The following is a 26,018-nucleotide window of genomic DNA, read 5'->3' on the forward strand; positions in this document are numbered from 1 at the left end:
TCACAACCTCCGTTAGCCTGAGCTTCCTGCACTGCCAAATAGGAATTATGTCTGCCTAGCAGTGAAGACTGGTGACGCGTATAAATGACTTGGGAATATGCGGGCCAGTTAACAAACTTCCAGTAACTGCTATTTTCCACACAGCAATTCTTAACTCGCTAACTCTGCAAGTTTACGCTGCATCGGAATTCTCCAAACTCTTAGGAAACCAAGGCCGCTTTCGGGGGCCCAGCTTCTTTGAGGCCTTCTTTGACAATTAACAGCCTACACCTGCGTGGTGTCTCCATCTGTAAACCACCTCCTAGTGCCCCTTTACTCAACTCCAAGTCACCTTCTCCAGCTAAACCCTCAGGCCCAGGGGCCCGCCCCCCAGGGCCCCACCAACACTCCTTCCTTCCAGCCGCACGGGCCACCCCTGGAACTCGCGGCACAGCCGCCCGCGCTGGCTTCGTCCGGATGTCGCCACGACGCTCGGCCACGCACCGCTGGGTCCCAGGCTCCGGCCGCCGCGCCCCAGGCTTCGGCCGCCGAGCCCGCCCCGCCTGGGGAAGCCGGACCGCGAACCGGCAGCCACTTTCCACGAACCCACTCCGGCTTGTTTCCCTGGCGCAGGACTGGGGCGCACCCGGGGAAGGACCTGCGGGGCCGCGCACTGACCTGCAAGTGACCTGCTTGGTGCTCATGGCGGTCGGGTGGAAGGGCCGCCGTCACACCACCGTCTCTCGCTCTTGTCGCCGCCTAGGCCCCGACCCTGCCCATCCCGCGCGGCCGCGTCACGCCGGCGCACGCCGTCCTCCCAGTGCGGCACCTTTGTAGCGCCGGCAGCAAACCTCGCCGCCGTCACAATTGGTTCCGCCCCAGGGGTGAGGCTGGGCCGACCCCCAATCTCGGGCACTCCTAGTCCGGCATATTCAAACCTCCTAGGCGGGGCCTGGCTAGCCTCCCAGTCCTGCGGGTTTTATCCCGGGTGCCGACTATTATTTGCTGTGGGTCTGCCCCTTTCTCCAGGCGCATTTCTTAGCGGCTTCTCACGGCCTAGAATTACCTCACCCGTCCCGAGGCCAAGCTCCCGCCTCTCCACTGCGCACCTTAATTCCAAGTACTCTTACCCACCCAAACCCTCCCTAGGCCCCTTTCGCAGACCCGGCCTCAGCCGTTCCTGCCAAACCTCGCCTCCCACTTAAGGAATTTCTTAACCAATCCAGGGCAAAATCCAAATATTTTGCTCTTTTTCAAAATCTCCATTCCCACCCCAAGTTTTAGACCTCAATTTCTTTCCTGGCATTCCTCAACTGTTCATCTTCCATTTCCTCTGGTGGAAACCCCAAAAGACATTCGTGACACTTTCCTCTGGTTGCCTACATCCTGCAGATCCTGCTTCCACACCCGTCTCCAAAGCATCCCTCGTCTCTCATTTCCACCGTCATGGCTCCTGTCTAAGCAAGTGGCACTCCTTGCCTGGGCCCGTGCACTGGCCTCTTAACTGGCCTTCTGGCTTCTGCTCCTGCCCTTTTCTAGTCTGTCACACAAAACCTGATTTAAAAATAATAATAATAATTAATTAATTTTACCTTATTTCTTTTTGGCTGCGTTGGGTCTTCGTTGCCGTGCGCGGGCTTTCTCTAGTTGTGGCGAGCGGGGGCTACTCTTCGTTGCAGTGCGTGGGCTTCTCATTGTGGTGGCTTCTCTCGTTGCGGAGCATGGGCTCTAGAGCACAGGCTCAGTAGTTGTAGCGCACGGGCTTCGCTGCTCCGCGGCATGTGGGATCTTCCCGGACCAGGGCTCAAAGCTGTGTCCCCTGCATTGGCAGGTGGATTCTTTACCACTGCGCCACCAGGGAGGCCCCAAAACCTGTTTTTAAAACATAAATTGGATCATGTCATTCACCTCTATTAACCTCTCAGTAGTTTCCCATTGCTTTTTTCAAAATTTCTTTTTTAAATGGTAAAAACTTGAGATATAGCAAACTACAGGGAAGTGCATAAAATACAAATATACATATGTGAATTTTTACGTATGTATACGCTCATGAAACCAGTAACTAGATCAATATAAAGAACTTTATCAACACGCCAGAGGGCTCCTTTATGCCACCTCCCGGTCAATAGCTCCCAATTGTTCAATTGTTTGAACAATTGTTTCAATTGTTCTTGACTTTCATATAAATGAAATAATTCAGTATGTACTATCTTGTCTTTCTTCTTTTCACCAACATTCCGTGAGATCTACCCATGTTGTTATACACAGCTGTATGTTGTTTCTACTTTGCTGTAAAAATATTGTCTTCTGATGAATGAGCATGGTATATACCTCCAATTACTTAGACCTTTTGAAATTTCTCTCAGAAACTTAGGAAGAATATTGGAAAACTTGTAGTTTTCAGTGTACAAGTCTTCAACAACTTATTAGATTTATTCCCAGGTACCTAGATGAGTTTTTTTGATACTGTTTTTGTTTGTCTGTTTGTTTTTCGCATTATGCGGGCCTCTCACTGTTGTGGCCTCACCCGTTGCGGAGCGCAGGCTCCGGACGCACAGGCCCAGCGGCCACGGCTCACGGGCCCAGCCGCTCTGCGGCATGTGGGATCCTCTCGGACCGGGGCACGAACCCATGTCCCCTGCATTGGCAGGCGGACCCTCAACCACTGCGCCACCAGGGAAGCCCTCTCCTATTATTAACATCTTATATCAATATGGCAATATATGTTGAAACACTAATGCGTTATTATAAACCAAAGCCCATACTTTATTCAGATTTCATTAGTTTATACCTTTTTCTGTCCTGGGATCCCATCCAGGACACCACATTGCATCTAGTCATCATGTCTCCTTGGCTTCTCTTGCGATGGCAGCAGTTTCTGAGAGTCTCCTAATTTTTGATGATCATGACAGCTCTGAGAAGGTCTGGTGAGATATTTTGCAGAATATCCCTCAACTTGGATTTATCTCATGTTTTCCTCATGATCAGACTGGGATTATGGGTTTCGGGGGTGGGGGATGAACTTGTAGCTAAAGTGCCATTCTCTTCATGTCATATTTGGATTAGACACACAAACTACTGAAACTGACTCAAGAAGTAGAAAATGTGAATAGACCTCTAACAAGAGACTGAATTAGTAATCAAAAAACTACCCACGGGCTTCCCTGATGGTACAGTGGTTGAGAGTCCACCTGCCGATGCAGGGGACACGGGTTCGAGCCCCGGTCCAGGAGGATCCCACATGCCACGGAGCGGCTGGGCCCGTGAGCCATGGCCGCTGCGCCTGCGCGTCCGGAGCCTATGCTCCGTGGTGGGAGAGGCCACAGCAGTGAGAGGCCCGCGTACCACACACACACACACACACACACAAAAAAAAACTACCCACAAAGAAAATTCCCAAACCAATGGCTTCACTGGTGAATTCTATTAAACATTCAAAGAATTAACACTAATCCTTTACAGATTCTTACAAAAAACAGAAGAGGAAATACTTCCCATTCTATGAGGCCAGTACTACACCTTGATACAAAAAACCAGACAAATGCATCACAAGAAAACTATAGACCAATATACTTTATAAATATAAAAACCCTCAACAAAATACTAGCCAATGGAAGGCAGCAGCATATAAAAAGGATTATACACCATGACCATGTGAGATTTATCCCAGGAGTGCAAGGTTCATTGAACATATGTAAATCAATCAATGTAACTCACCATATAAATAGAAAAAAAATATGGTCATTTCAATAGAAATGGAAAAAAATTTGACAAAATCCAACACCCTTTCATAACAAAAACACTCAAAAAAACTAGGAAGAGAAAGGACCTTCCTTAACTTGATAAGATCATCTACCAAAACCTCACAGTAAACATCAGACTCAATGGTGAAAGACTGGAACTTTTCCCTCTAAGATCAGGCACAAGATAAGGATGTTTACTCTTAACACTTCTATTCAACATTATACTGGAATTTCTAGCCAGGGCAATTAGGCAAGAAAAAGAAATAAAACTTATTCAGATTGGAAAAGAAAAAGTAAAACTATCTTTACTTGCAAATGATATGATCCTGTATAAAACTCTTAGAAGAAAGCATAATCATAAATTTTCAAGACATTGGATTAGGCAATGGATTCTTAAATAGGACACCAAAAGCACAAGAAACAAAAGAAAAAATGGATACATTTGACTTCATCAAACTATTAAAAATTTGTGCTTCAAATAACACCATCAAGAAAGTGAAAAGAGGGGCTTCCCTGGTGGCGCAGTGGTTGAAAATCCGCCTGCCGATGCAGGGGATGTGGGTTCGTGCCCCGGTCCGGGAAGATCCCACATGCCGCGGAGCCTGCGCATCCGCAGCGGGAGAGGTCACAACAGTAAGAGGCCACATACGACAAAAAAAAAAAAAAAAAAAAAAAAAAAGAAAAGAAAGAAAGTGAAAAGACAGTATTTAGAATATATATAGTATATCCAGAATATATAAAGAAACAAAAAATACAAGAAAAGACAAAGATATATAAAGAACACAAACTCAACAATTAAAAAAAAACCACAAATAACCCAATTAAAAAAATGGGCAAAGCATCTGAACAGATATTTCTCCAAAGAAGAAATACAAATGGCCAACAGGCACATGACAAGATGTTCAACGTCATTAGTCATTAAGGAAATGCAAGTCAAAACCACAATGAGGGCTTCCCTGGTGGCGCAGTGGTTGAGAGTCCGCCTGCTGATGCAGGAGACACGGGTTCGTGCCCTGGTCCGGGAAGATCCCACATGCCGCGGAGCAACTAAGCCCGTGAGCCATGGCCGCTGGGCCTGCGCATTCGGGGCCTGTGCTCCGCAACGGGAGAGGCCACAACAGTGAGAGGCCCGCATACCGCAAAAAAAAAAAAAAAAAAAAAAAAAAAAAAAAAAAAAAAAAAAAAAAAAAAAAAAAACCACAATGAGATACTACTTCGAAACCACTAGGATGGTTAAAACAAGGAATACAGACAATAACAAGTGTTGGTGATGTGGAGAAATTGGAACCCTCTTAAATTGCTGGTGGGAATGGAAAATGATGCAGCCACTTTGAAAAAAAGTTTGCCAGTTGCTCAAAATGTTAAATACGGAGTTACTATGTGACCCAGAAATTCCACTCCTGGGTATATAATCAAGAGAATTGATAACATATGTCCACACAAAATCTTGTACAGTAATATGAAACTTGTTTATACCAGTGTTATTCATAATAGCCCCAAAATGGAAACAATCCAAATGTCCATCAACTGATGAAAGGATATACAAGAAGTGGTACCTCTGTACAACGGTATATTATTCAGCCATAAAAAAGGAATGAACCACCAATACATGCTACAACATGGATGAACTTTGAGAACATTACGCCAAGTGAAAGAAGCCAGATACAAAAGACCACATATCATATAATTCCACTTATATGAAATGTCCAGAATAGACAAATCCATTGACAGGAAGCAGACGAGTAGTCACCAGGGGTTAGTGGGAGGGAAGAATGGGCAGTGACTGCTAACAGGTACAAGGTTTCTTTTTTGGGTGATAAAAATGTTCTGAACTTAGATGAGATAAAAACTACAGAACTGTACACTTTAAATGGGTGATTTTTATATGTAAATTTTATTTCAATGTTTTTTTTAAAGTAAGGCGTATTGTAGATAGAAAAACGGATCCAACATACAGAGAATAGAATTTCATGAAGAAGAAAATCAAAACAGAATTGGGAGATTGGATTGACAGATATACACTAGTATATACAAAATAGACAACTAATGAGAACCTGCTATATAGCACAGGGAACTCTACTTCATTTTGCTGTATAGTAGAAACTAACACAACATTGTAAAGCAACTATACTCCCCCCCCCCCAAAAAAAGAAAATGAAAACCAAAACAAAGGAAACAGAACAAATCCTCAAAATTATAATTTATGAAAAATTTTCTCAAATAAAAAAGATACGAAACTGTATATTCAAAGAGCACACCACAGAATATAACAAAAAGGAAGCAGACTCACAGATACAGAGAACAAACTAGTGGTTACCAGTGAGGAGAGGGAAGGGGGGAGGGGCAATATAGGGATAGGGGATTAAGAGGAACAAACTATTAGGTATAAAATAAGCTACAAGACTATATCGTACAACATGGGAATATAGCCAATATTTTATAATAACTATAAATGGACTATAACCTTCAAAAAAATAAAGTTTTGTAAGTTAAAAAAGTACAAAGAACACACCACAAGCCTGAATAAATCAACCTAAAAAAACAACATCAAGGGGCTTCCCTGGTGGCGCAGTGGTTGAGAATCCGCCTGCCGATGCAGGAGACACGGGTTCGTGCCCTGGCCCGGGAGGATCCCACATGCCGCGGAGCAACTAGGCCCGTGAGCCATGGCCGCTGGGCCTGCGCGTCCGGAGCCTGTGCTCCGCAACGGGAGAGGCCACAACAGTGAGAGGCCCGTATACCGCAAAAAAAAAAAAAAAAAAAAAAAAAAAAAACAACATTAAGACATATAATAAAATTACTGATTTTTTTTTAAAAAAAGAAATATCCTTTGGGCATATTGGCAAAAAAGAAGAAGACTTATAGGAGAAAGAAAATTGTTTTGTTATCAGACTTTTGACAGCAGTGCTTTATACCAGAAGAAAATGGAATAACATATTAAAGAAAACGCAAGCCAAGGATTTTATATCCAGCAAAACCGACCTAAAGAACAGAGATAAATTATTGACATACAAGAACTCAAGAGAGGGACTTCCCTGATGGTGCAGTGGTTAAGAATCCACGTGTCAGTGTAGGGGACACGGGTTCGAGCCCTGGTCCAGGAAGAAACCACATGCCACGGAACAACTGAGCCTGTGAGCCACAACTACTGAAGCCTGAAGCCCAGGCGCCTAGAGCCTGTGCTCTGCAACAAGAGAAGCCACTGCAATGAGAAGCCCGCGCATGGCAACGAAGTGTAGCCCCCACTTGCTGCAGCTAGAGAAAACCCACGTGCAGCAACAAAGGCACAACACAGCCAAAAATAAATAAATATATTAAAAAAAAAAAAGAACTCAGAGACTAGTCTTCCTATGAGCCCTTCCAAAGGAATCTTCTAGGAATGAACTTCATAATTACTAGAGAGTGAGGAAAGGACTAATAGTGAGCATGAAAAGATATTTGTGTGTAAAACTAAGCCTTAGAGAGGGCTAGAGGGGAGAGGTTATTGTTTACAATGGCAGATGCTCTGACAATGAAGAAATAGGACAACGATTTAAATACATGAGAGGAAGATGGGGAGAGTATGTGCAAAAATTTAAAAAACCCTCTAGGGCTTCCCTGGTGGCGCAGTGGTTGAGAGTCCGCCTCCCGATGCAGGGGACGCGGGTTCGTGCCCCGGTCCGGGAGGATCCCACATGCTGCGGAGCGGCTAGGCCTGTGAGCCATGGCCGCTGAGCCTGTGCGTCCGGAGCCTGTGCTCCGCAACAGGAGAGGCCACAACAGTGAGAGGCCCACGTACCGCAAAAAAAAAAAAAAAACCAAACCAACCCTCTAATCGTAATTAGAGGTGGTGGTATTACTATTGCTACTCCGAGATTGTGTGAAGTGGGATAAAGCATCCCCTGTATCCTTGAGACCAAGGTTTTCAGTGTGGAGGAAAAGAGATACAAATGTAATATAGAAGAGCTTAAGTAAAAACACTAGTCCTGAACTTGAATTGGAAACAGCATTTAATCTTTATGTGTATGCACGTATGCATGTGTGTGTGTACCTTTTTTAACCCTGCTCTGTTCACTGAAAAGATCAAGAAACGATTTCAAAAAAAGAATGCTAGTGTATTAAAAATGTTTATTGGGCTTCCCTGGTGGCGCAGTGGTTGAGAATCCGCCTGCCGATGCAGGAGACACGGGTTCGTGCCCTGGTCCGGGAAGATCCCACATGCCGCGGAGCAACTAAGCCCGTGAGCCATGGCCGCTAGGCCTGCGCGTCCGGAGCCTGTGCTCCGCAACGGGAGAGGCCACGACAGTGAGAGGCCCGCGTACTGCAAAAAAAAAAAAAAAAAAAAAAAATGTTTATTAAGGCATGGTTCCTCTGTTTCTTTTCATAGGACTAAAAATAGGTCTTGGTATTGGTGTCATGAAGATGAATATATTCTCAGTTGAAAGTAATTTGGGTCACACAAACAATCGAACAGTAGAGGTGGTTTTATTAATAATGAACAGTCTCAGGTCCTTGTCACTTGAGCTGCGTGTCTAGCTATCGCCTGTCTGTCTTCGCTGTGACGAGAGAAAGTTGGTTGAAATGATTTCTAAGGTCGTTTTTATTGCTGTGAATCTGATCATCGTTCCATATTATTACACTGAACATGTGCTTTTCTGCACTTCAGCTTCCTGCAGCTTATTTAAATGCACATTAGGAAACACTTTTCTGAAGCGCCTTTACCTGCCATGACACCTTCTCGGTGGGTCTTCCCTCTACGATCGCTTTTCTCTGCAACCACAGGCAGCAGGAGGAGATTGGCTAAGTAAAGTGTGTTGCCACAAAACTTTGGATTCCTCTGCAGGCATCTGAAAGGCTTGAGCTGGACCTATAACACTGATAGTGTGAAAAAGTTTCCAAGATGAGAGAGAACCACAAATTTCAAAACAGTATACAGCAAAACAACATTGGGGTTTGAAGAGAGTATGTGGAAATACTCCCTTATCTTACCGTGCAGTTTTCTCCCGGGAGTACAATATGGTAGGTGGAAAAATGCTATGAGAAATGGGGGGGCATTACCTTTCTTTCCACATATCCTAATGCAGCTGCTTAAAATTATTTTAAAACTGAAGAATCATAAAGTGCATATAGTAAAACGTACAGCTTGATGTATTTTCACAAACTGAATGTTCCCGTATAATCAACACGTAGACAATGAATCAGCACAACCCCCACACCCCGGGCCCCCCCCCATGCCCTCTTCCAGTCAGCACCCACCTCCTTGGGTAACCATTATCCCTATCCCTGTGCTGTTAATTTTTTATGAGCAAGAGTCCTTCTACAATATAAAATATCACAAGAAAAATAACCTCAAAGTAAGAATTCCATTTATTTATCCCAAACCCAAACGATATAACCTATTCTAGAAAACCAAAAGTAAATGTGGGTCACTAACTCCAAGAAGCTCACAAACAAATTAAATAACAGCGCTGGTGGAAACAAATACAGTGCTGCCAGCGCAAGGGAACGCTGGGGGAAGCCAAGGAAGGTTTCACAGAAAGGTAGGGCTTTGGAGGAGGAGGAGGAGCTGGCTATCGACTGTTGCAAAACGTACAAAGGCTAGAAAGCAACGCTGTTGAGCGCAAATGACGCTGGCTCTTTAAGACACCTGTTTATGGGGAGGCCTGGTTACAGGTTAACCCTAGATGTTTTGGCTTCTGAAGCCGCCAGCCAGAATGACATCACTGTTATCAGGTTACTCGGACGGAGGGCAATTGCTGGCCACGTAATGAGGAAAAGGAAGTCCCAGGGAACGTACCCCTCCTTGCTCAGGAGGGGAAAGCCATGCAGCGCTCAGAGGCTGGGAAGCCTATCATCAAATTCAACCACTGTCAGAAGTACATCTACAGCTTCAGCGTGCCGCCATGCTGCCCCCTCTGCCAGCAGGACGTGGGCTCCAGGAAGCTGGAGGAAGCACCTGTCAGCATCCCTAACCCGTTTACCAACGGGCATCAAGAAGAGTGTTCATTCCTCCTCAGACCAACTCAGGGGACGTTTCTTAGGTACAGTGTTTTATGTGTTGCACTGGATTGTGCAAAGCTTTCCTTCTCTGTTTTAGTCACTTTAACTTTTTCTTTTCCTTTTTTTTTTTTTTGTGGTATGTGGGCCTCTCACTGTTGCGGCCTCTCCCGTTGCGGAGCACAGGCTCTGGATGCGCAGGCTCCGCGGCCTGTGGGATCCTCCCGGACCCGGGCACGAACCCGTGTCCCCTGCATCGGCAGGCGGACTCTCGACCACTGCGCCACCAGGGAAGCCCTAAACTTTCCTTTTCTAACGTGCTATATATAGTGTGAGCTTTGGTGGGTAATCTTTTCAGTGTTCTGGTGTTAAATCCTAAAACGTAGGCCTTTTTGTTTCGTAAGAATAGAACTGTGTATACTTTCCTGGAATGGTAAGTGCAAGAGTATACGAAGGTCAAATCTGCTTATACAATTTTAAGAGAGAGGAATCGATAGCCTGGAGATTTTTTTTTTTAACCCATAGATTTTGTGCTAAGAGGCTAACTGGGAAAATGACCCAGCAGCTCATCTCATCAAAATAATACCTTTACTTGGAGTTAGTTTGTAACATTTGTGACAAGCAGGTACCGTGCGCAGAGCCTGAAGAATGGCCACATACAGGCTGTTTTGCATGGAGGCGCGTGAGATTGAGACTAGAGCTGGTCTGTTTCAATGGTAGATGTCACCTGACTTGAAGAAATATTTCAGAAATCAAAAGAAAGGATGGTGCCTTCTCCGAGTCCTGAGTTTACGGGTGGAACTGGAACTGGCCCTGCACAAGCCAGGTTTCAAGCGAACAGCGATGAGTGACGGGGCGAGCTTTGGGGAGTGCGTCGTGCACACTACTGTGGTCTGATGCCCAGACCTTCCTGCCTCCTTGAAACGTACCCTCCCGAGTCCCTCATGCCCTCTAGTGCTGGTGTGGGATAAGAAAATTGGAGGTGATTACGTCCCTGCGCGCTCACTTCCTTAATCAATTTCCTTCCACTCCCTACGGGGAGGAAACGAACCGAGGTGTGTACAAGGCATTGGTCCAACACTAGGGGCAGAAGAGACTGCACTCTGACCCTCCCCGGGGAGGCAGCAGGCTGCAGAGGGGACCGTGCAGGCTTGTACGCCAAGAAGCCCCCCATTCCTACCCTGATTCAGACCAGCTCCAGGACCCTCTCCGAGTGTCTGGTTCCTCACCTGTAAAATGAGGACCCGCTGACCTCGCAGAGCTGTGAGGCTCGGTGAAAAGGCCTGTAAGGCTGGCCCGGGTGCCAGGCACGACGTTGAACCAACGTGCTCCTTCCTGTCCCAACATCTTCACACTCAGCTCGGAACGGGACTGACGGAACCTTCATTTCCACCTTAACCAGAATCATGAAGCCCAAGCTGTTTTATAAGGCCCCTCGTTCACGCTAACTTGGAGCTGGTAACTGGTTGGATTCCGAAAGCTTTTGAACAGAGGTTAAAATTCAGAATTCATTTCCTGTAACGCTGGTTCATTCAACAGGTCCTCACTGAGCAGCTCTGTGTGGGAAATGCTAGGGATGTCACAGTGAACAAGCTGCAGCCCTGCTCTCCAGAAATGACACAACACGCGATAGGCTTTCAGGCTATAGCCCCTGAAAAGCATTCACCTCTTCCGCGATGCGGTGGTGACGCCAACAGGCCTGGCCTCCCTCGGCGGCAGCAGAAAGGGGGGGGGGGTGGCGTGGAAATACATCGTGTGCTTTAGGCATCCTCCCGTCCCCCCCCCAGGAACTCAGGCCAGGACCTGCAGAACCCAGGGAGGCCCCTGCCCACCAGTCCCTCAAAGGCCAAGTTCCAGACTATTTTTTTTCCCCTCTCATGCTGTTTCTAAACCCTCAGCACCAACTCCCACAACTCACCTTGAGACAATTTCATCTACTTCGTAAGAGAAGCAGCGGTGACTCAGAGGAATCACGGAGGCTCTGATGGAACTAGATGAGGATCCGTCAGGGCGGCCACAGAGCGTTGTGCAGCTTGTGGACTGCACAAAGGCACCTGGCCAAGGCCGGGGCGGGTACTGAAATGCCGCCTGCATTCCACTCACCCTGGGCAGCGCTGCATCTGCAGGAAGAAGGGGCACCTTTCTTCATCTGTACAGAACTATCGTATGGGATAGGGGTGGCCCTGGCCCTGCCCCATCACGTGCTTCTGTAACACTTCTCAATCTGTTAACAACCTGTTCAACTAAAACGAAAGAAGTCTCCTCTGGAAGCAGGCAAACCCTGTGAGGCAGGGGTCTCCTTTCCCGTTGTGTCGCTAGCCCTTCACTTCAAATGACAGGCCCGTAGTTGACATGGTACATGAATGAGAAATAACTGAAGGAGAGGCAGGAGAGCAGGAGTGAGAGGGAGCGCCTGGGATTTAGCAGGAAACAGAGAGGCTGTACCTGCAGGGAGTGATCTTGGGATGGCACACATCCAGCTCCAGCGCCGTGATCGGCCACCCAAGACTTACTGTTTTTCCCAGCTTCGTTCTCAACCTCTGAACCCACGGGGTCTCAGCAAACTCACAGTGGCTGCAACAAGACGGCCTGGGGGGATTGCTCTGAAGAGATGGGGCAGCCATTTGTGTCCTTGGCCGTTGTAAAGCCCGGGCCTGCTCGCTTTAAGGAGGAGCCAAACATTCAGCACTGTGGTCTGACAAAGGAGCTTCGGCATTTAAAAATCACCTGACTTATTTGACACCTGTACATGGTAGCACTCAACAGGCATTTTATTCTTACAACCAGCTTGCTAGGAGGCTTATGCTATTTCCGTCTTACAGGTGAGAAAGTCTCGGGGCAAATAAGTGATGGCCCGGGATCACACATAGAGGTTAAATTACGTGGAGTTATACATCTAATGCACAGTCCCGGGGGAGGAGTAATTTCAGGAAAGAAGGCCTGTCCAGGAAAAGGGAGTGCGGCCACAGGCTTCAAGACCATATTAGTTTCAAAGGTAGAAGTCCACTGAGGTGCTTTCAGGACCCTCTCACCCACGCTGGCCTGAGGAACAGGCTGCCCTCTCGCACTTAAAGAATCAGGAGAGGCAGGCGTCACGCTGACGTTACGCTCCAGCAGGGCTGGCCTTCCAGCACACTCACCTTGAGGGCTGCGGGGGCCAAGAAAATCCAGAGGGGGTGCAGGGCACTGTTTTCTACCTCACATGCACTCTTGGCCTTTCCACGAACCTGGCCTCTGGCACCCAGGCCAAGAGGGGAGGCCCACTGTTCTCCTCCCACTTTAAATACCAATTCTACACGCCTACTGTGTGCAAATGAGAGGACAAAAAACGCTCTTGTTTCTTCTAGGGAGTATGACGGAAGATCTGACCTTCACGTGGGGATCACCAACACAAACGGTAAGCGCACTTTCATAGCTTAAAGAGTTCCCCCAGTACCTGGTTAGAAGAGAGCGGTATTTCTAGAGAAAAAGTATTGTGGCAACATTACTAACAATACTAAGTATCTGAAAGCTCTTTTAACGTTTTCTCAGCCAAGAGCTGAGGAAACGTGGAAAACATTGCAAACTTGCATGTTTTTTGTTAGTTCTTAAGAGAGGAAGAAACAGACGTCCAGAGAGGTTGAGTGGTCCAAGCCCTCATCTTGTGTTAGAAGCAGACCCTCTGCTCCCAATGCTATACTCAGCCCACTGCCACTGGGTCCTCATACTCCGGGGCCCCCAGGGGCCAGGCAGGAACACCAGGGATAGACTGGGGGGACACAGCACCTGAATGTGTGGTGGGGCCTGCGAAAGTCTGCTTTTAAAAAATCAGAAAAGCAGCACGTTTAAATAACATGGTTCCTCTGGCCAGATTTAGCTTGGAGGGCACAGTCTGCAGGAAGAGGCCTGGGGAGTGCCGCCAGCAGGAGGCTGCAGGCCCGGGAATGGCGGGCGAGGCCGGCCACTTGGGGCTGCCGTCAGGCCCCACAGGCGAAGTCTGATTCCAGCCCTTGCTGCCCCCTTGAGGCAGGAGAACCGACACTGTGAACGGAAACCCAGGGCTGGGTTTTGAACTCGGTGACAGTCACGAGCAGTCAAACGTGCAGCCGTCTTCGTCAGGACAGACGTACTGCTGGTTGAAGGCGATGAGACGGACGCCTTTGTAGACAGAGAGCTTCAACAAAAATATCTGGAGATGATCACGCCGGCACCTATTACTGTCTCGTTCCTCTGGGACGAGCTCGGGTGCTGAGAGGAAGGAGGCAGAGGCTCCCTGGGGCAGGGGGCCCCAGGGCTCTCCGACGGCAATCGGGAGGTGCTGTCTGGGCTCCTGCTGTGTGCAGTTACCAGGGGGCCGCTGTCGGGTCCACCGGGGTGCGCCTCCCCTGACGCCGCCGTGTGATTTTGGTTTTGGCGGCAGGAGTCGTGTATAATTACACGGGGCACGGCGTCCAGCGAGACAAAGCGGGCTGGGAGCAGAGTGTGACCCTCCCGCTCCTGCGGCCCGGCATGCTCGGAATGAGGGACCAGTGGGACAGGTGCCTGGAAGACTTCTCCGCCGCGGGGGCCTGGCTGCCGCACAGGTAGGACGGGGCCCTCGCGCGCCACCAGGCGCCGTCACGGCTCACAGGGCGCGCCGCGCGGCGCTCACTTTCATGTTGAGCCTGTACTGAGACAGTAGCGTCTGTAACAGAACGAAGCAGGGGCTGCATTACTGGGGGTTTCTGCAGAGGTGAGCTAGCACCCATTTCCCCAATAGAACGACAGCACTCTAAGAGCTGAAAGGACCAGAACTCAGGCCTCTAGTTAGTTTACTTATTCGACTCTTCTACACACTCGACATTTAATAACATGTACAGCAAAAGCCACAGCATTATATTCCCTTAAAACAAAACAATTTTCAATGAGCTTCAAAATGTAAATCCATCGAAAGCTCCCCCCTTTTTAAGTTTTAGCAATTCTGAAATTAATTTATCGATTCCTTGGCCCCTTATCACTGTAGAAGGTATATAGCATACTTGTGGGCTTAAGTTGCTCTGATGCTTCCCCTGAAATAAGTTTAGACACTGTAGGATATCATAAAACTCAGACATGGAATTCCACTTCGAGAATCTAGAATTTCAGTGAAATTAAGTTCCTCAAATTGGGGCCTATATGCAACTTGAGTCACCACTCCGGACACCTCGGTGAGGCCTATCTGTACTTAAGCTACAGGCGGAAATAGCCCCAGATGCCAGTGTCCCTCAGAACTGCACCTCAGGACACTCTGTCATCAAGGGGGCCAGCACACCCATTGGGGGCCCAGCTTGCAGCGAGATTAAAATGATGAAAGGCCTTGGGCGGCTCAGGGCTAAGCCTTGTCTCCTCCATGTCCTTTGCCCCGTAAGGTATGAAGAAGACCGCCACAACTGCTACAGCTACGCCCTCAAGTTCATTAACTGCGTCCTGGCCACGGAGGGCGAGGGGTGGCTGGACCGGGACGAGTTCACGGAGAAGTTCGTGATCCCGAGGACGAGGAAGGCTTCCAAGTACATCACGCTCTACCGCATGATAGAACAGCACGGCTTCTACGCCATCGACCCCCCCGGTCCCCAGACAAGCCCACGTCCGGGAAGCGCCCCGTGCTGAGCGCGCATCGCGCCTGAGAGCAGACAGACAGGAAGCGATGTCTGGGGGTTGCTGCCTGGAACAGCTACTGGGCCTCTACATGTCTTAAACTGTGGTTAATAAAAAAGAGTTATGGCTTCCAGTTATGGCTTCGCGCGTATTTCAGCTCACTGCAGTGTAAGAATTTACGAAATTAATAAAATTAATAAAAATTGCCCTGGGTTTTCAAAATTGTAGGCACCACAAATAAAATTCTTTTCACAGTAGTTTGGGGTCCATGTTACGGCGTAAAGTGACAGCATCTTTTATTCACAGAGCAATGACAACTCTTCCTATAAATTAACTAGGGAACAAATTCACCTTTCAATGTGAATCCAGAAATTGGGGATTTGTAGGAAGAGACCCTTACAGTTTATGAAGTAATGAAAGCCTTCACCTCATTGTTTTTATATAAAAAGCACATGGTAACCTTTTGACAATCAACAAGAGTTAAAAAAAAAAGAAAAAGAAGAAAGAAAAAAGGTCTCAGAATCTGAGTCGGGAACCATGCACTCCTGAGTCGGCCTTGCCGTGGCTCTGCAAACAAAGAGGATTGGCAATTCCTCAATCAACCTGCTTCCCTGGCCTGAGGTGGGGAGCTGGGGTGTTGGAGTCACCACAGTGAATCACCTCCTCTGCCCACTCTAGGTGCAGAATTCAGAAAGGACACGACGAAAGTCCATCTTCTTTCCCTGATACCTTCAGAGGAGGAAGGGGACGACTGAGATGAGTAACCACAAGGATTGTTAACAAGCACATTCGAATTTTTACACCCAAATAATCAGACTTTAAATAGCCAGTGAGCAAAACATTTCAGGATTCCTCTTTGGAAACTTGCTTCCAGAACTCTTTGTTTTTCTTTGTTTTGTTTTGGTTTTTTTTGTGGTACGCGGGCCTCTCACTGTTGCGGCCTCTCCCGTTGCGGGGCACAGGCTCCGGACGCGCAGGCGCAGCGGCCATGGCTCACGGGCCCAGCTGCTCCGCGGCACGTGGGATCCTCCCGGACCGGGGCACGAACCCGCGTCCCCTGCATCGGCAGGCGGACTCTCAACCGCTGCGCCACCAGGGAAGCCCCGAGAACTCTCTGTTTTTGACCAAATGTGATACACTATCCACCTAATCTTATTCCTCAGCGTGGGCACCGAACGATGTCTCATTTCCCAAAACCAAACCCATCTTCAAGGTAGCAGTAGTTACTTAGTAATAAAGATATTCGGAAAACTTGCTACAGATCCTTCAAGCATGTTTCCAAAGAGGCACTGGCCAGTGTTCCACAGTAGTGACTTCAGTGGGAAAAAATGCAGGCAGCTCAACATTTGCATTTGTTACGTTTTAGGACTGTTCTTTAAGAAATACAAAACTTCCTACCTAGAAAATGAGACCATCTTAAACAACCTGCCTGCTACTCTGTTTGTTCAAGGAATCATAAAGACCTCAGTGGGTAAAGATGAAAGGCGCGTGGGGCTTGGGGGATATTCCGATTTGCCCCGTTCTCTTTACGCTCTGTCTTAGGACTCTGCTTCCCTGGTCCGGTTCTTTACCCTATTATTAGTAGTCATAACAGCTGCAACTAACGTGTATTCATAAAAGACACCACACACAGTAAACACTTCTTACTCTTCCCTTTTAATCTCTAAGACCATCCTGTGAGGTAGGTACTAACATCATGCCCATTTTACAGATGACAAGGGAAACGGACTTGCCCAAAGGCACCCAGTGGCAAAAGCAGGGTTCAGACCGGGTTTGACTGCAAAGCCTGAGCAGTTACCTCCAGCACCTAGCAACCCGAAAGCGACCAGTGGCACGCAGGGTGTACGGCAACTGGGTCAGCAATTTGCCATCGTTAGAGAAGATAAGCATTCTGCTCTCATCAGCATTCAAATATGAACAGGAGATAAGAAACGTGTCATAAAACAATTAAAATAAGAATTGTTGGGACTTCCCTGGTCACACAGTGGTTAAGAATCCGCCTGCCAATGCAGGGCACACGGGTTCGAGCTCTGGTTCGGGAAGATCCCACATGCCATGGAGCAACTAAGCCCGTGCGCCACAACTACTGAGCCTGCGCTCTAGAGCCTGCGAGCCACAACTACTGAGCCTGCGTGCCACAACTACTGAAGCCTGTGCACCTAGAGCCCATGCTCCGCAACAAGAGAAGCCACCACAATGAGAAGCCCCGTGCACCACAAGGAGTAGCCCCCGCTCGCCGCAACTAGGGAAAGACCGCGCGGCAACGAAGACACAAGGCAGTCAAAAAAAAAAAAAAAAGAATTGTTAATATTAGAAACACTAATTTCATGCTACTTTCTCTAAGTGCTGCTTGACCTTGATTTTCAAACAAAGCTTTGACGATCCCCACTCCCTATTTTCGGGGCTGCTCTACACCCTGGGGGTGCCTTTGGTAGCGGTCGGCCTCATATTTCTTCTTTCACTTCAGCAGGCTACAAACGCCCTGCTCACAAAACCAGCCTACAGGTTTTATCCCAGTAAAGGAAATGGGGCATCAGAATACCACAGACAGTTGGGCGACGTGGCTCAGCTCTGCAGAACTGTGAGCTGAGAATCCTCAGCTCTGACACCAACTCCAACCCCGGATGAAGTCTCAGAGGTCCACCCGGCAGCCCAAGTGCACTGCTTCACGTCAGCGGTGCGCGCAGCCCTGGGCACACACGTGTCTCTGTCGGCGCTCCTGGAATCATGGACGGCTGGGCTCCCCTTCACAGCAAGGCCACAGACTGCCTCGGAGTCACCGATTTGCAAGACGAACCCACACGAAGGCATTTTTCCAAAGCCTCCGAGGCGTGCATGGAGTACTCTTATAACCAGGAAAACCCAATAAACAATATTAAAAAACCAAGAAGCCACCCGCAATGGCCGCACCTCGCTCCCTTCGTGCAGGAAGTGCTTACCACGGTACCCCTCCCCCATCCCCGGAGCTGTCTTCACTACTTTACCTTGAACTTCTTCTGTCACCTCCTTCTCCTCCACTGTGTTACCTACCAGGGCATAAAATAGGCTTTTTACTTCCTAGAGGAAATAATTATGCCAACGCTCACACTTTTGGTTCATCTGAAAGGGAAAAAAGCACACCTATGATGCGCCAGATCCTTTCATATACCATCTCATTTATTCTGCAAAACAAACTCAGGAGCTAGTAATTATGCCCACTTCACAGCTGAGGAAACTGAGGTTCAGAGGGATTAAGCAATGTCCCCGAGGTTTTCCTAGTGCAGACCTGGACTCCGGGACCCAGGTTTTTCTGATTCCACCCTTTCTACTCTATCATAATGTGCCATCTAAACATTAGGAAGAAGAATATCTACCTTTGAAATACTGCTTCTGAAAATGGAAAGATTCCAAAAATTTTTAAATGCTAAAAAACTTTCACTTAAAAGAAATGATAGTGAATTACTTTGAAATAAAAAGTACCGCCTTAGTTTAACAACTTCACAAATTTGCTTTTCCATATCATGTATTCTTTTTTTTTTTGCGGTACGCGGGCCTCTCACTGTTGTGGCCTCTCCCTTTGCGGAGCACAGGCTTCGGACGCGCAGGGTCAGCGGCCATGGCTCACGGGCCCAGCCGCTCCGCGGCACGTGGGATCTTCCCGGACCGGGGCACGAACCCGTGTCCCCTGCATCGGCAGGCGGACTCTCAACCACTGCGCCATCAGGGAAGCCCTCCATATTATGTATTCTTAACTGAGGTATCCATATATTTCACAAAATGGTAAAAAGACTAAAAATTTTCAGCTTATATATAAAAAACCAAAGATTTAAGATAAACTCATAGATTTAAATCTCTCAATCAATTTTAGAAATGGGCCTCAGTTACAGTCTTAAGGAAGTTAACATTCATGGGATAATTATTTGAGTCTGTAATCAGGTTTTTTTTTTTAAAAAATAAATTTGTTGGGCTTCCCTGGTGGTGCAGTGGTTGAGAATCCACCTGCCGATGCAGGGGACATGGGTTCGTGCCCTGGTCCGGGAAGATCCCACATGGCGTGGAGCAGCTGGGCCCGTGAGCCATGGCCGTTGAGCCTGTGCTCCACAATGGGAGAGGCCACAACAGTGAGAGGCCCACATACCACACACACACACAAAATTTTTTTTAAAAATTAATAAATTTGTTTCTTTTATTTATTTATTTTTGGCTGCATTGGGTCTTCGTTGCTGCACACGGGCTTTCTCTAGATGCGGCGAGCGAGGGCTACTCTTCATTGTGGTGGCTTCTCTTGTTGCGAGCACGGGCTCTAGGCGCGTGGGCTTCAGTAACTGTGGCGCACGGGCTCAGTAGCTGTGGCTCACGGGCTCTAGAGCGCAGGCTCAGTAGTTGTGGCTCACGGACTTAGCTGCTCCGCAGCACGTGGGATCTTCCCGGTCCATGGCTCAAACCCGTGTCCCCTGCATTGGCAGGTGGATTCTTAACCACTGCGCCACCAGGGAAGTCCCTGTAATCAGGTTTTAAAAAATTCAATTCGGTTGGAAAAATCATAAACGTGAGGTGGGTGTCGGGGAGGAGGGACATTTAATTTCTTTTTAGCCTATAAGTACTTTCCCCACAGGGGACACTACAAACCACATTCAAGTAAAGAGCAACTTTTTTTTTTCTTTTTAAAAAGAAAATGAAAATGCTTTAATAAAGGTAAAATAATTAAGACAAAATAAACACTTTAACAATAAGTAACAATGAACTGTCACATCTGTATACTATGCTCAAAAACGCTGGGAAACCTAACCAGGTCCAGCCTGGTAAACCTGCCAAAAACTATGTCCCATTCATGTTGGTTTAATCCCTGCCAAGTGTTACGTATAAACTAACTATTCTATAGAATTGAATCTCTTTATGAGGGAATTTTAGAACAGTGAAGACACAGATAATCACCATGTCCCCTTGAAGTTTGGGGCTGAGGTCAGAAAAGGCCAGCCTCTACAACTGACGGCAGGAGAATCAACCTACGATAATCACCCGTGTAAGCAGCAGCTGTCACAGGCAGTGTGCATTGTGGCGGTGAGGACATGGCGCTTCCTCCTTCCCCCAGAGGAACCCTCACAGCTGCAGAGCTGAAGGGTGTTACGGGCCAGCCTCTGTGCTTAAAGCACCTTGTAAGGACCAGCCCACTGCGTCCTCCAGCAACCCGCTGGGGGACCACTATTATTTTGGGGGCGGTGCCATATGGCTTGCAGGATCTTGGTTCCCTGACAAGGGGTTGAACCCAGGCCCACGGCAGTGCAAGTGCCGAGTCCTAACCACTGGACCGCCAGGGAATTCCCACTAACATTATATTATGGTTTTTACTTTCTTTCACTGAGGTGAGAGTCATAAACAGTATCATCGGCCCATTTTAGAGATAAGAAAATCAACGCTCATAAGGGCAAGTAAATCATCCAAGGTCACATAACCACGAGAGGCAGAGCTGAGATCTCAATGTTTCCTTTCTAGAAGGCTCATTCCACTACACTGACTTCAATAAAATTCTCTCTGGGGAAACTACGAGCTGAGAACCACACTCTGCACCGAGGTTCCTGACCTTGGATCCACAGAGGGTCCTCATGCGATCTGTGAACCCCTGACACTGTGTGCCAAGCGACATGGACCAGCACCTTCCTGGTGACTGGGGCCCCGGGCTGTACCCCAACCTTGAGGTGGGGACCACTGCCCAGAGTGGCCAGCACACCCCAGGCCCTGCCTGGAGTGGTGGGTGGCCTTCCCCGCTAACCTCCAGTGGATGAGCCCTAGCAGGGCTGTTCTGTTGACTTCACATGATTTTTCCAGGCCAGTGTCACTTCAGCTGTGGTGATCTCACAGAGGCACCGAGGGCTCTTGCATCAAGTCCCCCGAGTGGACATCCTGGCGGGGGCACGCGGCACCACACCTCTGAGCCCCCCATTCCTTCTGTAGAGAGTCCCACCCCCCGAACTCAGAGGCTGCTACGGGATACACAAGAACACAGAGGTATCTGCGCCATCTCAACTCTCACTATCCAAATATTGGCTGTAACGGTTTGCAAAAAACATTGGCCCATGCTCGCTATCCAAGTGAAAAACGGTGACTGTGTAAGAGCCTGCAGCAAAATCACTCAAGTTCTGAGAGTCTGAACCGAGCAGAGGATGCAGCTCATGCTACTGTCTTAGCCAACCGCCAGGAGCTTATGCTGTTTAGATGTGTAGCATGTTATCCCCTCATTTCCCCCACTTTAGTAGGTGAAACTGTCTCCTCTGGAAGCGGAGAAGTCCGTGAAGAAAGCAGGTGAGTTTCGGAGGCTGAGGAAATTCCCTGTTAGGAAAGAAAGCTGGAGCGACACTATCTTGAGAAGGGTGATCATGTAAAAGATATAACCTCGGCCAAGTACGTGCGTCCCTTTCCTGTGTATGGTTTTTGCACTGGGTGGGTGACAAAGCACAACTTGTGAAACGTGTGGGTTCCACAGAGTCTCGCAGTCTTTGGGAGCGTGGCAGCTCTTTTTACCAAGCTAGTGAGAGGTGTGCATGGAGGGTGCACGGCCAGCCAGCGTGGTGCCACCGACACATGCTGGTACAGGTGGAGAGTGCGAAGAGTGATGGGGAACGAGGATTTGGTGACGGACTTCGGCGTTAAAGCAAGCCTGGAAGGTCTGGGAGATTTACGTAAGCCTGACTGCAGCTGCCATGTAAGGCTGCAGCAGCTCCCCCAGTGAACCCCTGAAATTCCCAAAGGTGGCTGTACTGCAGAGCAAATTTCCAATCTTAATGAACCTGAGCTTTTTTTTTTTTGAAAACAAAGTGCATGGCCTGCTACACGGTGTTCAAACCACACACGTGACGCGGGAGAATCTTTCACACGAGGCTTCTTTGACGGAAGATGATGCTTCTAGGCTTCCTTCTAGAGCTTTCAGTTACAGATAAAAGCTGTGCTCTTTCCGCTTTCACACACCTTTAATGTAGCCTTTATTCCAAGGAGTCACCACAACCTTCAAAGCGTATCAGCTGATGATACAGTACGTGGAGAGCTGACAGGATGACTGAACTCTGGTGAAGGATTCATGGCAGAGTTTTTACCATAAAGGCATTCGATGCACTGATTAGGCTTGGAAAGGAGTGTCATCACAAATGATGAATGAAATGGGAAAGAAACGGCTCTTGAAATTTTTTGCTGACTTTCAAGGTTTTGATAAAGTGATGATTCAAAGCCAAGTCTTCTGCTGTGTAAGGAGCCCGGAGTGAGCAAGGCGGACGGTAAACATGCTGACCAACTAGTCTCGTCACTGATGAAGAGCAAAAAGGTAGCCACAGGCTCTTTCAAACTGATGGGCTTTACTGGTCTGAAACAGGGAAGGAAGAGGAGCTCCGTCACCTGGATGCCAAATCTTTAAGACGCAGATCACGCCAACGTAACGGTCTGGCTGCCAGAGCAGGATCGTGAGGAGAAGAGAAGCAACGCCTTCAACACTCGACCTCAAGCAGAATCTTCAGTCCTCAGGAGCTCTAAGCCCGAGCTCGAGGGAATGCAAACAGAGGCCCATTTTGCTTTTTTCATCTCACAGCTTCCCAAGATGGTTCCTAGCCGTCCGCTTCTGGGGTACTCGGTGTCAAGGAGAAGGCTGCCCGCCGGTGACGTGAATCTGGGCGCTGGGTGGATCTCAGACACCGTTCACCCTCCCCCCCACCCCCCCCCCCACCCCCTGCCCCTCAGGCAACTCTTCATTGTCATCTAAACCATTTAAAAAGGGCTTCGTTTACCGTGTTTTACCAAATATTAATTGCATTCACTGTATATCTCCATTCATTTTTTCACCACATACTTTTATTTTATAACGAGCTCCGTGAAGCAAGATACAACTCTTATCTCATCCTGTGCAATACTGTGGTGTACTCTACACAACATGCCCTCCAATGGGTTCACTGAGAATTAAATAATGAGGTAACTTGTTGTAAAATGCTTCCTATGATACAGAAATCCTTGGTAGACAGTAAATGGAATTTCCCATGTTTGCGAAATTGGCTGACGTTCCTGGAGAGCTGGAGACCTGCGGACAGAGGCCCCTCTTCCAGGACAGACTGGACATCACGGGTAATGAGAGAGGCAGGGGCACAGTGGTGCCCCGAAAACTGCAGAGCCGCCTGGAGAGAAACTACCATCTCAGGTCAAATCAGAGAGTCACGGAAGTTGCCTGTTGGTCGGAGAGTCCTCTTGGGGCTGGCCTAGTCCCGCCCGCTCACGGAAAGGACGAGGCCCCGAGGCGAGCGGCCCGGGGTCCGCGAGTGAGCGATCCAAGGACAGAAGCTGCAGCCCGCACAGGGCTCTTCTCGCCTGTGTAATTTGAACTTTTAACACACTAACACTTTCTGGTGTTGGGAGTGCCACGCCCTTTACAACTTTTACATTAATGGGCATTACAATAAAAGGACTCTTTACCTCGCCCTGAACTTGGCTTATACAGGAGACTCAGTAATATTTTGCTGGTGAAATCAGAAACCTGAGGCTGAGTTGTTAAAGTTCGTCTTGATCGCTCCTCTCCCGTGAAGAAACCCAACGGCTTAGAATCACCTCCTGTAACCAATCAAAATACAAAGGCGGCTGAATTTCAAAAACAGAAATGAACGAACGCGCCAGGCATACAGCGTCGCAGAGACGTTCTGTAGGGAGCTGTCTGTATAAGGATGATACCCGCTCCCCATTCCTTGTAAGTAAACATTTGGAGAAATGTGAATGTAGCAAACCTTACGTGGAAACATCTACAGCTTCTACAGTAACCACCCCAAGATCTTAAGAGCTACCCTTGCTGTGGTTTCCCACCAGCACATTTCAGGAGCAGGAGCGCCGGTGCGAACCCGGTGCTCAACACGGAACCAGGTCCGTGGCGGCGCCGGCGCGCCCGGGTCGGCACGGGGAAGGGAGACGTGGGCCTCGACGGGCATTTTATGAAGGGCTAAGCCGGTGGGTGTGAGCAGCACGAACTGGGGGGCGAGGCGCTTGGGCTCTGGGGACCAGCAGCTGCGGGATGGGCAACTGGATGGCGGGGCAGCAGTGCCGGCAGAGAAAATCCCGCCAGGAGGATGCGGGAGCCTCAGCCCAACACAGGCCGCCCGCAGCCAGACAAGATGTCCAAGGAGGCGGCGAGCCAACGGCGACCCTTGTCGTTTCCGGGGCCGAGACCCGGGAGAGGTCTGGGCGGCTCCCGGCCGGCGGTGAGGGCCGCCTCGGCTGAGGGCCAGTGGCGGAAACCAGAGGACATCGCAGGCCAAGGGGCCACAGGGTCAAGGGGGAGCAAGGCTGGCTTCAGAGGGGAAGGACCTGAGAGGGCTCTCGCCGCCGAGGCGAGACGCTGGTCCCGTCCTGTCTCGGGACCACAGGTTCCAAGCGATGCAATGCGCTGGGCAGAGCCTTTGTCTCCGAGTTCACCTACCTGAACTTTAATTTGTTTCATACATTCTGGTGACTCCATTTCCTTGTCAGTCATGGCGGAGGGTTTAATCAAATAGCACAGCATAAATTCCTATCGAGACATGAAAAACACACTCCGTACCCCACAAAACAAATACAAATCTGGGCAGGAAACGCGGCCGTCTCCACCCGCTCTCAGTGTGTGCTACTCGAAGCTCACAAAGCATGTCCCTTTCCTCCCGGGAACGTAACCAGGCCCCACTCTAGACCAAAGGCCTGACGTTCAGTCATCGTTGACACGGCAGGAGAATGCAAACAGAGCACATGTGCTGATGATAAACACAGCATTTAAAATAGTCAATACTGGAAACAGTTTAGACCCCTATTTCTCTAGGACAAAGTTACTTTCACAGGATAAAGCCTAAGCAACGTAGCCTGCACCCAGGCAGCTGCCATCTGGCCCCTGCTGGCCCTCCCGGCCTCAACGCCCTGCACGCCTCCAGCAGCTGTGGGAAGGAGAACTCAGAGAATTACTGAGTCACAAAGAACACACAAAACTTTCATTCTTTGTAGTCCCGGTATGAGACGAAATGTCCCTCCTACCCTGACGGCAGTGGGATATAGGAGGACACGAGCGGGGCAGTCACGTGGCTCTGGGTTTGAATCCCAGTTCTGCACATGAGCTGTGTGTTCTTGGGTGGGTCACCCAACATCTCTGGCTCTGATTCCTCACCCTTCAGATGAGGACAGTAACAGGGCAGTGAGAAAAGACATAAGGTGTTTAGCGATACATATTAATTCCCTTCCTCACTCTCTCTGCGAGACCTGCTACCTATGAGAACAAACACGTCGATGTTTTTTGAGTCGTCTGTGAACGAGTGGAAGCGGATGCTGAGCACGTGCTGGTTGGGCCCCCGGGAAGGAAGGCAACGCCCACTGACACCCATCACCATCGGAAACCGCGGCGCTCCGGCCCTGGAGCTGTGCACCGGCTGGTGGGGGGAAAAACGGAGAGGAGGACCAGCTTCCAGAGCTTCGTTCACACAAACGCTCTGCGGTCCCTACACATGACTTTTATGCTTCTACCACAATCAAGACGAAAAATCCAACCATTTAAATGACACGTGAACCCCCAAAGCTGATGCGGTGTTACCTTGGAGACACTGACTGAAACTCTGCTCAAGGCAGCCAGGGACCGCCAGCTGAGAGGTCTGCGAGGAGAGCCCTCAAAACGGTCATCCACCAGCTCGATGATGACAGAGTAACTGGAAAACAAGGCAAGGGTGTTTTAAAAATAAAAAACATGAAGTCAACCCGTTTAAAAAGAACATT

General features: G+C 48.7%; 3 protein-coding genes and 1 non-coding gene across 10 annotated transcripts in view; 1 reads left to right on the forward strand and 3 right to left on the reverse strand.

The window, feature by feature from the left end:
• Positions 1–11,178, reverse strand: part of MKRN2 (makorin ring finger protein 2) — a 41,170-nt gene extending 29,992 nt beyond the window's left edge. Inside the window, exons 1-3 of one of the 3 annotated variants that reach the window (XM_067043413.1) lie at positions 10,928–11,178; positions 8,424–8,576; positions 1,572–1,851 (exon numbers count right to left, since the gene is read on the reverse strand). Coding sequence is in view for 1 of the 3 variants with exons in the window: in XM_067043412.1 (XP_066899513.1) it covers positions 658–683 (26 nt within the window). In the remaining 2 variants the exon portion in view is untranslated. Of the gene's footprint in view, positions 1–657; positions 1,419–1,571; positions 1,852–8,423; positions 8,577–10,927 lie in introns of those variants that run through there. The other 2 variants (XM_067043412.1, XM_067043414.1) reach the window with 2 other exon arrangements.
• MKRN2OS (MKRN2 opposite strand) lies at positions 9,465–15,305 on the forward strand. Its single transcript, XM_059076137.2, has 4 exons — positions 9,465–9,742; positions 13,046–13,095; positions 14,098–14,260; positions 15,065–15,305. The coding sequence occupies exons 1-4, from the start codon at positions 9,525–9,527 to the stop codon at positions 15,303–15,305; spliced, it is 672 nt and encodes a 223-aa protein (XP_058932120.1). The 5' UTR covers positions 9,465–9,524.
• The window catches only part of TSEN2 (tRNA splicing endonuclease subunit 2), a 51,630-nt gene continuing 38,059 nt past the window's right edge, over positions 12,448–26,018 (reverse strand). For 3 of the 5 annotated variants that reach the window (XM_067043410.1, XM_059076113.2, XM_067043411.1), the window contains 3 exons: positions 25,840–25,951; positions 24,709–24,798; positions 23,067–23,852 (listed from right to left, as the gene is read on the reverse strand). In XM_067043410.1, the coding sequence (XP_066899511.1) occupies positions 23,793–23,852; positions 24,709–24,798; positions 25,840–25,951 (262 nt within the window). In that variant the 3' untranslated portion in view covers positions 23,067–23,792. Of the gene's footprint in view, positions 14,362–16,929; positions 18,139–18,277; positions 18,320–23,066; positions 23,853–24,708; positions 24,799–25,839; positions 25,952–26,018 lie in introns of those variants that run through there. The other 2 variants (XR_010842462.1, XR_010842463.1) reach the window with 2 other exon arrangements.
• Positions 20,518–20,590, reverse strand: TRNAA-UGC (transfer RNA alanine (anticodon UGC)). The gene has a single exon. It is a non-coding gene; the product is annotated as a tRNA-Ala (tRNA).

Source organism: Kogia breviceps, chromosome 10 (assembly GCF_026419965.1).
Source record: "Kogia breviceps isolate mKogBre1 chromosome 10, mKogBre1 haplotype 1, whole genome shotgun sequence".
NCBI lineage: Eukaryota > Metazoa > Chordata > Mammalia > Artiodactyla > Physeteridae > Kogia > Kogia breviceps.